Genomic DNA, 14843 nt, shown 5'->3' with positions numbered 1-14843 from the left:
ACTGTTCTCCTTCGTTTGACATGTGCTGGCGGCCATCTTGGTTTCTGGGTTTCTTGTAGCCTCCCACCCTGCGGCTTCTCCTTCCCACTGGGAGGAGCTGGATGCCTAGCTCATATATATATAGGAGGTCTGTGGCTTCAGTTCCTTGCTTGGTCCTCCTGTGTTCACATGCTTCTAAGACTGCTGCTGCTTCTGGTTCCTGATCCTGGCCTCGTCTGACTACCCCGTTGGTTCCTGATCCTGGCTTCGTCTGACTACCCTGCTGGTTCCTGATCCAGGCTTCGTCTGACTACCCTTCTGGTTCCTGACCTCTGTCTACGCAAGGCCCTGCTTTGGTTTAGCCATCCGTTTGGACTTTTGCTTACAGCTTGATTTTCAATAAAGCCTTCTTATTTCCACTTATATCTTGTTGTACGTCTGGTTCATGGTTCCATGACATTAGGACCAAGCCATGAATTCTGACGGTACAGGGCCATCCTCGCTACCTACGCTGGTTGCCAGACTTGATCAGCAGGATCACCTGTTGGGTCGGTTCGCTGTGGCGTTGCAAACCCTGCTTGAACGCACGGCTCATTTCGCTTCCGTTGCCGATGGGTCGGTTGTCGCTCCTGGGCCCGCTCCTACTGCCGCTCCGGTTGTTGCGCCAGAGTCTACCCCGACACCTGTTGCTGCGCCTGCGGTGTCCTGGGGTATGACCGGTTCTGCCCCCCTTCCACAGCGCTTTGGGGGAGAGCCAACTCAGTGCCGAGGTTTCCTTAACCAGGTGGGCATTTATTTCGAGTTGCTGCCACATGCCTTTCCTACTGAGAGATCAAAGGTGGGCTTCTTGATCTCGCTGCTCTCGGACAAGGCCTTGGCCTGGGCCAGCCCTTTATGGGAGAACAACAATCCGGTGGTTGCCGAGTTTTCCGGTTTTGTTGCTTCTCTTAGGAAGGTATTCGATGTGCCGGCTCGTGCTGCCTCTGCGGCGAAGCTCCTTATGTCCATCAGACAGGGTTCACGATCCGTAGCTGAATACGCCATTGAGTTTCGTACCCTGGCAGCAGAGGTGGGCTGGAATAATGAGGCTCTGGTCGCTGCTTTCTCTCATGGTCTCTCGGATGCCTTGAAGGATGAGGTTGCAGCTAAGGACCTACCAGTGGAGCTCGAGTCTCTTATTTCTTTCCTGATTTTGATTGACACCAGACTCAGGGAGAGACCTTCCTTTAAGGAGAGCCTGCGGAGGTCTTCTAACAGATTGGCGCCTACGTTTGCTGTCCCACCCGTGCCTCCCTCTCCTCCCACGCCTCCTGGGGATGACTTGTCTGGGGGTGAACCCATGCAGCTGGGGTTTGCTCGCCTGTCCGAGGGGGAGAGGGTACTCCGGAGACGCGAGGGCCGATGCATGTACTGTGGTCTCGGTGGGCATTTTCGGTTGGCATGTCCGAACCGTCCGGGAAACGCTCGCACCTGAGATCCTGTCGGGGGCAGATCTTGGGTGGAGTCTCCTCGTCCCCGGTTTCCCGTGTTGACAAACCACTGATCACTGTTGTCCTCTCCTGGGTCGGGGGCTCGGTGACGACCCAGGCGTTGGTGGACTCTGGTGCTGGTGGTTTGTTCATTGATAGTGTGTTCGCTGCCGCCAATTCCATTCCTCTGCAGCCTCGAGGTTCCCCACTGGCTCTTGAGGCGATAGACGGCAGACCCCTTCTGCCGCCACACGTGACTCATGAGACCCTTCCAGTGGGGATAGCCATTGGTGCCGTTCACAGAGAGTCGGTCTGTCTCCAGGTGATTTAGTCTCCACACTACTCGGTGGTCTTGGGGTACCCCTGGCTCCAGAAGCATAATCCGACTTTCGATTGGAGATCGGCCGAGATCCTCTCGTGGTCACCGCAGTGTGGGGCTAGTTGCATCCATGGGCCTGTCAAGTTGCTGTGTACTTCCTCGGACTCTCTGTTGCCTCCTGAATACGAAGAGTACCGGGATGTATTCGATAAGGTGCGCGCGGTTGCCCTACCTCCGCACCGCCCATACGATTGTGCCATAGAGTTACAATCTGGTGCCGTTCCTCCTCGTGGCAAAGTCTATCCACTGTCGGTAGCGGAGAATGAGGCCATGGAGGAGTACGTGAGGGAGGCGCTTTCACGCGGACACATTCGCAAATCCTCGTCCCCGGCAGGGGCTGGATTTTTCTTTGTGAAAAAGAAGGGCGGTGAGTTGAGGCCTTGCATCGATTACAGGGGTCTCAATCGCATCACGATCAAGAACGCTTACCCGATACCCTTGATTTCCGAGCTGTTCGATCGCCTCAAAGGGGCCACGGTCTTTACCAAACTCGACCTGAGGGCGGCATATAACCTGGTAAGGATCAAGGCGGGCGATGAGTGGAAGACCGCGTTTAACACCAGGACCGGTCATTATGAATCCTTGGTTATGCCCTTTGGGTTGTGCAATGCGCCCGCAGTCTTCCAGGAATTCATCAACGATGTTTTCCGTGACCTGTTGCAGCAGTGTGTGGTGGTCTATTTGGATGACATCTTGGTATATTCTGAATCCATGGAGGCCCACATTATGGATGTCAGACGAGTGTTGCAACGGTTACGAGAGAACAGGCTGCTCGGTAAGCTTGAGAAATGCGAATTTCACCGATCCCAGGTAACCTTCTTAGGTTACATCATTTCCGCTGAGGGGTTCTCCATGGATCCTGAGAAGGTTTCGGCTGTCTTACAGTGGCCCCAGCCCAGTGGTCTCCGTGCCCTGCAGCGCTTTTTGGGCTTCACCAATTATTATCGGAAGTTCATCAGGGACTTTTCTATGCTAGCCAAGCCTCTCACGGATCTGACCAGGAAGGGCAGTAATTTCCAGGTCTGGCCGCTCGAGGCCATCCGAGCTTTTGAGGCTCTAAAGTCCGCCTTTGTGTCGGCTCCGATTCTGTCGCATCCCAACCCTGGGTTGCCCTTTGTCCTCGAGGTGGACGCGTCTGAGACGGGAGTAGGCGCCCTTCTGTCTCAGCGTAGAACACCAGAGGGTCCTCTGCTTCCTTGTGGGTTTTACTCCCGGAAACTGTCTTCCGCGGAGTGCAACTATCAGATTGGTGACAGGGAGTTATTGGCCATCGTGCAGGCCCTTAAAGAATGGAGGCACTTGCTCGAGGGTTCGGTGGTTCCGGTTCTCATCCTGACGGACCACAAGAATCTGACCTACCTTTCTGAGGCCAAGAGATTGACACCACGTCAGGCCAGATGGGCTCTGTTCTTGTCACGTTTTAATTACGTGGTCTCCTACCTACCCGGTTCCAAGAACATCAGAGCGGATGCCTTATCACGGCAGTACTCCGAGCTGTCCGGGGAGGAGTCGATTCCGACTTCGGTCATGCCTCCGAATCAGATCCTGGCCGCCATTCGCACCAGCCTGACCTCTCCCCTGGGTGAGCAGATTTTGGCGGCTCAATCTGGTGCTCCCTCTGGGAGACCCAACGGCAGGTGTTTTGTGCCTGAGGAGTTGCGCACTCGGTTGTTGCGAACCTACCATAAATCCAAGGCCGCGGGGCATCCTGGAAAGAATCAGCTGTCCTGGGCTGTTTCACGTCTGTTCTGGTGGCCTTCTCTACGTTCCGACATCGCCGCATATGTAGCGGCATGCTCCGTTTGTGCCCAGAGTAAGTCCCCTCGGCACCTTCCGTTGGGCCTTTTGCAACCCATAGCCACCGGGGAGCGCCCATGGTCACACCTGGGGATGGATTTCATTGTGGACCTCCCTGCATCCCGAGGCCATACGGTCATTCTCATGATTGTGGATCGGTTTTCCAAAATGTGCCACTGTGTTCCTCTCAAGAAGTTACCCTCTGCACAAGAGTTGGCCACGATTTTCGCCAGGGAGGTCTTCCGGTTGCACGGTTTGCCCAAGGAGATTGTGTCGGATCGGGGGAGTCAGTTTGTGTCCAGGTTCTGGCGCGCCTTTTGCTCCCAGTTGGGGATTCATCTCTCTTTCTCCTCGGCCTACCACCCTCAGTCCAATGGGGCCGCAGAACGATCCAATCAGGCCTTGGAGCAATTCCTTCGTTGCTATGTCTCCGATCACCAAGACAATTGGGTTGACCTCCTGCCTTGGGCTGAGTTTGCCAGGAACACGGCGGTGAACTCTTCCTCTGGGACGTCTCCCTTCATGGCCAATTATGGGTTCCAACCTGCCGTGTTACCGGAGGTATTCTCTCCCCAGGATATTCCGGCTGTGGAGGATCACCTTTCCGTCCTACGTGCTTCTTGGGTACAGATCCAGAGGTCCCTTGAGGTCTCTGCGCAGCGCCAGAGACTCCAGGCTGATCGCAGACGAGCGCCCGCTCCTTCCTACCAGGTCGGAGACCGTGTATGGTTGTCCACCCGCAACCTCAACCTTCGAGTGCCCACTCCCAAGCTGGCGCCTCGCTTTGTTGGTCCCTTCCGAGTGCTTCGCAGGGTAAACCCGGTAACCTATGCCCTTGCGCTTCCTCCTGGCATGCGGATCTCCAACGTGTTTCATGTCTCCCTGTTGAAGCCATTGGTGTGTAATCGTTTCACTTCCTCGGTTCCTCGGCCCCGTCCGGTCCAAGTGGGCAATCGTGAGGAATATGAGGTGAGCAATATCCTGGACTCACGCCTGGTCCGCGGTCGGTTGCAGTTTTTGGTCCATTGGCGTGGTTATGGTCCAGAGGAGCATTCCTGGGTTCCCTCCGCAGATGTCCATGCTCCTGCTTTGCTCCGAGCCTTCCACGCACGCTTCCCTCAGAAACCGTTCCTTCCTTCGCGGAGGAGGGGCCCTTGAGGGGGAGGTACTGTCATGGTCTTACCTTCTTACTGTTCTCCTTCGTTTGACATGTGCTGGCGGCCATCTTGGTTTCTGGGTTTCTTGTAGCCTCCCACCCTGCGGCTTCTCCTTCCCACTGGGAGGAGCTGGATGCCTAGCTCATATATATAGGAGGTCTGTGGCTTCAGTTCCTTGCTTGGTCCTCCTGTGTTCACATGCTTCTAAGACTGCTGCTGCTTCTGGTTCCTGATCCTGGCCTCGTCTGACTACCCCGTTGGTTCCTGATCCTGGCTTCGTCTGACTACCCTGCTGGTTCCTGATCCAGGCTTCGTCTGACTACCCTTCTGGTTCCTGACCTCTGTCTACGCAAGGCCCTGCTTCGGTTTAGCCATCCGTTTGGACTTTTGCTTACAGCTTGATTTTCAATAAAGCCTTCTTATTTCCACTTATCTCTTGTTGTACGTCTGGTTCATGGTTCCATGACATTAGGCACGTGATCGCCGCACGGGTGAGGAACCCGTCTAGGGACGTCAGGGCAGTCAGGTGCCAGCCGCAAGGAGAGTTAGGGGTCACCACCTTTCCCTCTCCCTTGGGCAGGACTTTCCCTTTTTCCTCCCTGTGCGTGTTGCCGGTCATTACAATTAGGCTTTTATTTTAAAATTGGGGTGCATAAGCTGTCTAATACTACTGTCAGTGGGGTGTCCATATTGACACTTAATAACTTATTTTACATATACAGTTACATTATGTATATTATGTCCAACAAAGAGGTGCCAGGGCCCTCCAAGGGAACAGGCAGTGGCAAAAATGTTGCTGTAGCTGGCAAAAGTATCAGCAGAAGAAGGGTGGGTGGTAACAGCAGCCACAGCAACAGGCCAAAGCTGCCACTGTCATCCAGCGGTCGTGTTTTGATGACCAATCCTGCTGTCCTTGAATGGTTGACTTGGTCTTCAACATCATCTCAACTGGCAGCCAGGAGTCTGTGGGTTCATCTGACACCACACTGACCAAGTGAAGTGTGAACTGAGCCTAATAGTGACACCTATCACCTGCCTGTCATAGTAACGCACAGTAAGGTCTCTTTCACACAGGCGTCGCGTGTGAGGGCCGGACAAGATGCGGGTGCGTTGCGGGAAAATGCACGATTTTTCTGCGCGAGTGGAGGGGTTAAAAAATAAAAATAAATAATTAAACTAACCTCATCCACTTGTTCGCGCAGCCCGGCTTGTCTTCTTTCTTCTTCTTTGAGGACCTGGGAGGAAAAGGACCTTTGGTGACATCACTGCGCTCATCACATGGTCAGTCACCATGGTGATAGACCATGTGATGAGCGCAGTGACGTCACCAAAGGTCCTTTTCCTCCCAGGTCCTTAAAGAAGAAGAAAGCAGATAAGCCGGGCTGTGCGAACAAGTGGATGAGGTGAGTTTAATTGCATTTATTTTTTTAACCCCTCCATCCCTAATTTACTTAGCATTCTGTATGAAGAGCAAACTGTAGGCCTCATCATTCTCTAAAACAGGCGATATTTTTATCATCAGTGATGTCAGCATGACCATGCCCATTTGAAGTACAAGGTTAGGCATCCGATTCCTATAGCGGGAGGGTGACAGTACACCTCTGATGACGCTCATCTTGGTTAAACAACAGGATCAGAAAGAATGAAAGCTGTACGATTCATGTTTTGCCCAATTCAAATCATCAGAGGACTGATGGGCTACCTCCATGGACAATGAGATCAGTGGTAGATTCCACCTGAGCTGTTGGCAAAAATCTCAATGCTTCAAACATCAGGAGCTGATCTTTGAATATGCTTTACTTCCCTACTGACTACTGACTTCACCAATTATTTAAGATTAGCTGTAACTCTACAGAAAGATTTTACAACAACATAAAAGTTCTGCTCTTACTTTGAGGGAATTTGGGTGGGTTGTCATTGACATCTGTCAATGTCACAGTTACAGTAGTAGAGCCTGAAAGCCCTCCAACATGGCCTCCCATATCTTTGGCCTGTATGACAACCAGAAATTCATCCTGGGTCTCCCGATCCATGTTTGGGATTGCAGTACGTATCACCCCTGTGGAGAGAGTAACAATAACTGATGCACCTTGATGAATACTATATGGTGAGTTAGAATCGAGAGTGGAAAATTACTAAGGCAATTCATATATTATTACATCTATGATTGCATAAGGTGAATATCCATAGATCCTCCTAGATCCTTGAAAGGGTTACCCAAAAACTCTCAGTAGCCAATTAGACTAATTCAGCATGTTAACTAGAATCCAGGAAGGTGGCATATCAATTTTGTACTGCAAATGTAACTTCTTTATTGAAGCATGTTACAAACATAATCTGATTTGTCATTATGCACATGCAAAGTACGTAACATAATGTGTCCAAAACCCTCAATTACTAATCGAAAAGTAAATGAATGATGGATTACATTACTTGATTATCTGGTTCTCTGGACTCCTGCTGAGGTGCTGCTTTACAATCAGGCTGCAGGAAGCCATTCAAATTTGCAAGACAGGATTGAACCATATTGGAAGTTAATGCATTGTAAGCATGAAAAAGGATCTGAGCAACTTTAACAAGGACCAATTTGTGATGGCTATATGACTAGGCGAATGCATCTCTAAAATTGCAGGTCTTATGGGATGTTCTCAGTATACGGTATTTATTACCTATCGCAAATGGTCCAAGCTGTTTTGGTGGCACAAGGAGGACCTACACAATATTGTGGAGATAATTATAATGATAGCACAAAGAACTAATGCTGATTGAAACGACAGTGTAATGTGTAAATCTAACAACTTCATTCTTTCTCCTTTAGTGTACAATTAATCCTGCTTTCAGTTACCTGTTTGTGGGTCCACAGAAAAGTATGGTTGCCCTTCTAGCACAGTGTATACAAGTCGAGCGCTGTTCCCATATGTCGGGTCGTCAGCGTCGGTGGCGGTCACCTGGATCACAGAGGTTCCTGTGGGAGTTAATTGGTTTACTATTTTGTCTTCTGAACACAGTAAATGCTTGTACTGATAAACTATCCTCGGTTATAATCTTTTACAAATCTTTTGTAATTTCTAAATAAATTTAGGTTAGAGCTCCTGATGAGGTTCACCTAAAATACACTGTATAGAACATCCCTAGGCTTCCTTTATAAATATAATCATAATAAAAGAGCGCAAGGTTGTTAAAAAAAAACTCTGGCAATGCCTCCTGTTGGTACCGCCCTTATCCTCTTAACTAATATTCTCTAAGGCAGCGGTCCCCAACCGCTGGGCCGCGGCCCAGGACCGGGCCCTGGAAGATTGTTTGCCGGCAATACAGAGGAGCGGAGACGCCAGGCGCATGCGTGCCTGACACGCACATCACACACAGCAAGCAACAGTACAGCGGGAAGGAAGGAGAGCGTTCCTTCCTTCCAACTGTGATGCCGGCCAGCCACTGCCACCAATGAGGAGAGAGTGGACGGAGGAAGGGAGGGACTGTGGCCACTGTGCCACCAATGATAAGGAGGACTTTTCTGGACTTTATTAACTAAGTAGCAGGACATGTAGATCTCACTGCACTTACTATTATTCCTGGGCGCCGCTCCATTCGCCCGCTGTGGCCCCAGTTACATTCTCCCACGCTGTATGCTAATTACTACTACCGGAACACCAGGGAGGAGACATCAGCTTCTCTCCCTGGGCGTTCCTTCTCCCTGGCTGTAGCGTTGTCCAATCAATGCGCAGAGCGTCACAGCCAGGGAGAGAAAAAAACTTACCTTCTCCCTGGCTGTGACGTTCTGCGCTGCGATTGGACAGCGCTACAGCCAGGGCGAAGGAACGCCCAGGGAGAGAAGCTGATGTCGCCTCCCTGGTGTTCCGATGCTGTTACTTAGCTGCATACAGCGCGGGAGAATGTAACGGGGGCCACAGCGGCGCAATGGAGCGGCACCCAGAAATAATAGTAAGTGCAGGAAGATTTCTGGGTGCCGCTCTACATGTCCTGCTACTTAGTTTATAAAGTATGGACTTATGAAAGGTCCTCTTACAGATACAGGAGACGGGTGAGGCACCTGAGGGGTTAACTCCGCTCATCGGATTGCCGGCTATGTGATTCTGCCCCACCCGCCTCCTGTATCTGTATTAAAGGTTAATTATCATTGGTGGCACAGTGCACCCCCCCAGTATTAAAATCATTGGTGGCAGTGACCACAGTGTCCCCTCCCCTCCTCCTCACTGGTGGTGCAGTTGCAGCTTCTGATCGGAGCCCCAGCAGTGTAATCCTGGGGCTCCGATCGGTTACCATGGCAGCCAGGACGCTACTGAAGCCATGGCTGCCATGGTAATCTCCCTGCTGCTGTGTGTACTATGCACAGGGCAGCAGGGAGAGTGTGAAGTCCTATTCACCCTAACAGAGCTCTATTAGGGTGAATAGGAAAAGGGATCAAAAGATCCCAGGTTCTAGCCCCTAAGGGCGAAAATAGTTATTAAATGAAAAGTAAAAAAAAAAAAATGTAAAAAAACCCACCAAAATATTAAGTATAAATCACACCCTTTCCCAATTTTACATATAAAATATATAAACAATAAATAAATAAACATATTACATATCGCCACGTCTGAAAAGTCCAAACTATTTAAATATCAAAATAATTTCCTATGTGGTGAGCGCCGTATCAGAAAAAAACAAAAACAACTTAAGCCCATCCTTAAGCCCCACCCCAGAACCCACGCCCCTTTCCCCCACCCGGTCCCTGGGAAAATTGTCTTGCATGAAACTGGTCCTCAAAAAGGTTGAGGACCACTGATCTACGGTACTGGAGATTAGAGGCCATTTCCCCGCAAAATAGGATGGGGCAGCACTGCCCTTCAGGAGATTGATTGTAGCAAACTTCTAGGGGCTGAGGCTGTTGATGGACACTGCCTAAACTATTATTCTGTATCCTGTAAGAAGCAATGAAGAATCACAATGGGAAATCACAGTTCAATGTGTTTCTTCATACGTTGAGTATATAACATATATATATTTGATAAAACATGCATGGCATGTACCGTGTATGCCTAAAATGTAATTTAGCAAATATTAGTGATAATTGTGGCATTGAGAATGGACAGAATCCCTGTCCTCTAACATTTAGGAGTTATTACGTTCACTGACTTTTATTTCCCAAAATGGCTCTCAGTTCTTCATCCATTAATTCCAACTTATCTTCTGCAAACTGTCAGCACAATGGGATAGCTACGCATTTATCACTGTCACTTTTGCTAGTACTAAAAAAAGCATCCTTGCACCTCAGTGCAGTTAAGTGCTAGCGTAGGTTTAAACACAAATACCTCAGTTCCCCCCTCACCTACGTTGGACATCTCTGGCACAGAGGCCCTGTATGGCGGGTGCAGGAAAACAGGGGGGTTGTCATTAATGTCCTGCACCTTGATGATGAACTGGGAAGGGGGTTCAAGTGGTCGAAGGGTAAGCTTGTCCACAGCCTGCGCCAACAGCACGTACTCCTCCTTCTCCTCGCGATCGAGGGACTTGGTAACATGGATATTGCCAGTTTTTTCATCAATGACAAACACAGAACCGGCGCCTTCTCCGGTCAGGAGGTACTTGGCTCGTCCTTCCCCACGATCCGCGTCTGTGTGCAGCTGTAAAGTCATAGGATGCATTATATAAAGTGATAAAAAGTGATAACAATTTATTAATAGACTTTATTCCGATGTAGAGGCTCCATCTGAACACTTCTCTTGTCATTAGTCATTTACTAACGCCTCATAGGGCACACAACAGTTTTATGCTGTAAGTGGCCGACAAAATCACTTATGGAAGTTGTATGAATGATCTGTGCACCTGGTTGTGGACAAAAACCATTATATGTTAAATGGGTTATAAAAAAGCCTAACATGCAATATTCAGATATAGCTGAAAGGAGGGCATGAAATTTGGCACTATGTAAATATCTTTCTTGGCTGTTATAAACCCTTCTTACTGTTCAGAAATATTTGTAGGGTAGCAAAGCTGTTCATAGACATGACATATTCAGCTAAAAAGTATTATGCGCGACTCCTCCATCCAAGTCATCTGCAGGTTTTTTGCTTTTGCATGTACATCAGGAAACTCCCCCAATGTGAGCACCAACAATGTGAGCACCAAGATTTCAACAGCCAAACATATACCAAGAGAATGTACCTTTATCATACATGTTGTCGGGTTTATGTCAGTTTGCATAACTGTATTGCACAGTAGTGTTGAATACGCATTTTATAGTAGTCAAAGGCAAATTTATGACATTGTATTATAATAATAATTATCTTTATTCATACAGCACCAACATATTCCATGGCATTTTACGATTCAGGCGGTACACATACAGACAAAATGAGATCGTACAGAGTAAAAAACTAATTAATTCAAACAATAGGTGTTAGGGTCTGGCTTTCAAGAGCTTATACTCTATGAGGAAATAAAAATGACAAAAAAGAGGGTTTTATTTAGCAATTCTCCAGCCATCTATTATAAAACAGGGTAGTATATATACCGTAAAGCTACATGAGCCAGTCATATGGTAGATATGTTGAGTAAAGGGATCAGATTCTAAGAAATAATGTAGAGGGTGGGGGAATGGTAAGGTGTTAGATCAGAGAATGTGAGAGGCCTGCCTATAAATTTTTTATATTTTTTTTAAAGGTATGCTTAAAGTGTATGTGTCAGCTTAATATACTGTCCTTCGTAAGGAAACATACTTACAGCTACAGATCCTTACTACTAGTAGCCAAAACAGCATTACAAATGTTGTGCCATTTGGCTTCTATGTGCCCTAAAAGAATGCACTGGATGCATTGTATATGAATCCAGAGTATTCAAGAACAGAGCAAAACCCCGCACCCCTCACAGAACTGAAGTGGAAACTTTATGTTTAGGTAGGTTGGTAGATGATGGAAACAAAAGAAGATATAGGACATGATCTTAGACAGCAGACAATCAATGTTTGACATATTTGTAGAGACAAGAGAGTTCCTAGGACTGGACCATGAGGAATCTCAGCAGCAAGGGGAAAAGGCAAAGAGGTACAGCTGGCAAAAACCAAGACAAAGTAGTGTCCTTAAAGCCAATCAATTAAAGCATACTGAGGAGGAATTGATGATCTAGTGTTAAATGCCCCAAAGAGATCCAGAAGAATCAGTACAGAGTGGTTAACATTACATTTAGCCATCAGGAGATCATTAAACAAATTGGTAAAGCAAGTTTTTTTGTAGAGTGTAGCACGCAGAAACCACATTGTAAGGGGTCAGGAAGAGAGATGGCAGAGAGATAGCGGATGAGAATAGACAAGGTGTTCCAGCAGTTTGAGATGAAGGGGAGATTAGAGACAGGTCAATAGCAGTGCAGGACGAGTCAAGAGATTCAAGTTAATTCAGTAATGGGGTTATAACAGCATGCTTAAAAAGAGGAGTCAAATGTAACAAAAGAAAGAGAGGTCATATATGTATAGGTATATAGTTGTATACATGAGGAACATTTGTTCAGTAGACCAAATTAAACAGTCCAACAGAACATAATTAACGTGAACCTTGCCTTAAAACAAGTATTTTGGCTTTGAGATTAACTAAAATGCAGAGCTTTAAGACAGTCTTAATAAGAATACTCGCAAGTGTATGATACACCAAAATTATTAAGAGGCATGCCTTAAAAATCTTGGCACATCCCTGGCAGGACCGTGCACCAGAAACTGAAATCTACACAAGGAGCTAGCGTAGGTTTAAGGTGTAAACTGCGCACTGCACATACTGATAAATGTTTGGGGCCACAGAGGTCAGCTCGTAGCCCTCCCCCTCTTGCCCAGATATTTGTAAAACTGGTGAGGGTTTTGAAAATGTTTCTAATTTTAGAGCAAAACAGAACTTGCAAGTTTGTGTCTTTTGTACACCAGAAAACTGGCGTAGAACAGTGATACATTCCCTTCATATGGATATTATATATTCACTGATTCCGTTTTTATACAGCAACGTATACTTTACATGTACAGTCGTGGCCAAAAGTTTCGAGAATTACAAAAATATTGGAAATTGGAAAAGTTGCTGCTTAAGTTTTTATATTAGTAATAATTTGCATATACTCCAGAATGTTATGAAGAGTGATCAGATGAATTGCATAGTCCTTCTTTGCCATGAAAATGAACTTAATCCCCAAAAAAACTTTCCACTGCATTTCATTGCTGTCATTAAAGGACCTGCTGAGATCATTTCAGTAATCGTCTTGTTAACTCAGGTGAGAATGTTCACGAGCACAAGGCTGGAGATCATTATGTCAGGCTGATTGGGTTAAAATGGCAGACTTGACCTATTAAAAGGAGGGTGATGCTTGAAATCATTGTTCTTCCATTGTTAACCATGGTGACCTGCAAAGAAATGCGTGCAGCCATTATTGCGTTGCATAAAAATGGCTTCACAGGCAAGGATATTGTGGCTACTAAGATTGCACCTCAATCAACAATTTATAGGACCATCAAGAACTTCAAGGAAAGAGGTTCAATTCTTGTTAAGAAGGCTTCAGGGCGTCCAAGAAAGTCCAGCAAGTGCCAGGATCGTCTCCTAAAGAGGATTCAGCTGCAGGATCGGAGTGCCACCAGTGCAGAGCTTGCTCAGGAATGGCAGCAGGCAGGTGTGAGCGCATGTGCACGCACAGTGAGGCGAAGACTTTTGGAAGATGGCCTGGTGTCAAGAAGGAAAGCAAAGAAGCCACTTCGCTCCAAAAAAACACATCAGGGACAGATTGATCTTCTGCAGAAAATATGGTGAATGGACTGCTCAGAACTGGGGCAAAGTCATATTCTCCGATGAAGCCTCTTTCCGATTGTTTGGGGCATCAGGAAAAAGGCTTGTCCGGAGAAGAAAAGGTGAGCGCTTCCATCAGTCCTGTGTCCTGCCAACAGTAAAGCATCCTGAGACCATTCATGTGTGGGGTTGCTTCTCATCCAAGGGAGTGGGCTCACTCACAATTTTGCCCAAAAACACAGCCATGAATAAAGAATGGTACCAAAACACCCTCTAACAGCAACTTCTTCCAACAATCCAACAACAGTTTGGTGAAGAACAATGCATTTTCCAGCACGATGGAGCACCGTGCCATAAGGCAAAAGTGATAACTAAGTGGCTCGGGGACCAAAACGTTGACATTTTGGGTCCATGGCCTGGAAACTCCGCAGATCTTAATCCCATTGAGAACTTGTGGTCAATCCATAAGAGGCGGGTGGACAAACAAAAACCCACTAATTCTGGCAAACTCCAAGAAGTGATTATGAAAGAATGGGTTGCTATCAGTCAGGAATTGGCCCAGAAGTTGATTGAGAGCATGCCCAGTCGAATTGCAGAGGTCCTGAAAAAGAAGGGCCAACACTGCAAATACTGACTCTTTGCATAAATGTCATGTAATTGTCGATAAAAGCCTTTGAAACGTATGACGTGCGTGTAATTATATTTCACTACATCACAGAAACAACTGAAACAAAGATCTAAAATCAGTTTAGCAGCAAACTTTGTGAAAACTAATATTTGTGTCATTCTCAAAACTTTTGGCCACGACTGTACACGGGACATCCTAAAACATTTAATGTGAAAATGGCTTAATGTACCATAATGTGCCTAAACCTCAATCAATTGCCTTGAAACTTTGCACAACCTAAGTTCCCAGCTTCCCAAACCTATCTTGGAAGTTTCATGAATGGCTACCCACAAGGCAAATGAGTGACATTAAAGGGGTATTATCATCTTAATGATCACTGTTAAATCTGTTAATGATTTAACAGTGATCATTTTTCTAAATATATTTCATTAACAAATCCCCACCCCTTAGAAAAAAATAAACCTGACTGCTGTCTTCCGTCTCCCCTGGTTACGGCCACCGCTCTTCTCAGGAATCGCGGTGGCCGCACGTGCGCAGACGACTTATTTTCTTCTCCCGGCGCGATAGACGGGATCGCGCTGCTACTGAGGCCGACGGCACATACGCCGCCTGTACAAGCGCAGTCCCGGCGACTGAGCCGGGTGTCAATTAGACTGCATAGAGGCGGGGTTATGGCAGGGGAGTTAA

The 14843-nt window shown here is 47.3% G+C and overlaps 1 protein-coding gene across 1 annotated transcript in view; it reads right to left on the bottom strand.

The window, feature by feature from the left end:
• Positions 1-14843, bottom strand: part of CDH24 (cadherin 24) — a 205797-nt gene that overhangs the window by 77159 nt on the left and 113795 nt on the right. The window contains exons 3-5 of the mRNA XM_044274245.1: positions 10108-10402; positions 7627-7746; positions 6673-6840 (exon numbers count right to left, since the gene is read on the bottom strand). Of these exons, the coding sequence (XP_044130180.1) occupies positions 6673-6840; positions 7627-7746; positions 10108-10402 (583 nt within the window). The remainder of the gene's footprint in view (positions 1-6672; positions 6841-7626; positions 7747-10107; positions 10403-14843) is intronic.

The sequence above is a fragment of the Bufo gargarizans genome, chromosome 1 (assembly GCF_014858855.1).
Source record: "Bufo gargarizans isolate SCDJY-AF-19 chromosome 1, ASM1485885v1, whole genome shotgun sequence".
Classification (NCBI taxonomy): domain Eukaryota; kingdom Metazoa; phylum Chordata; class Amphibia; order Anura; family Bufonidae; genus Bufo; species Bufo gargarizans.
This window is presented reverse-complemented; position numbering and strand designations above follow the sequence as displayed.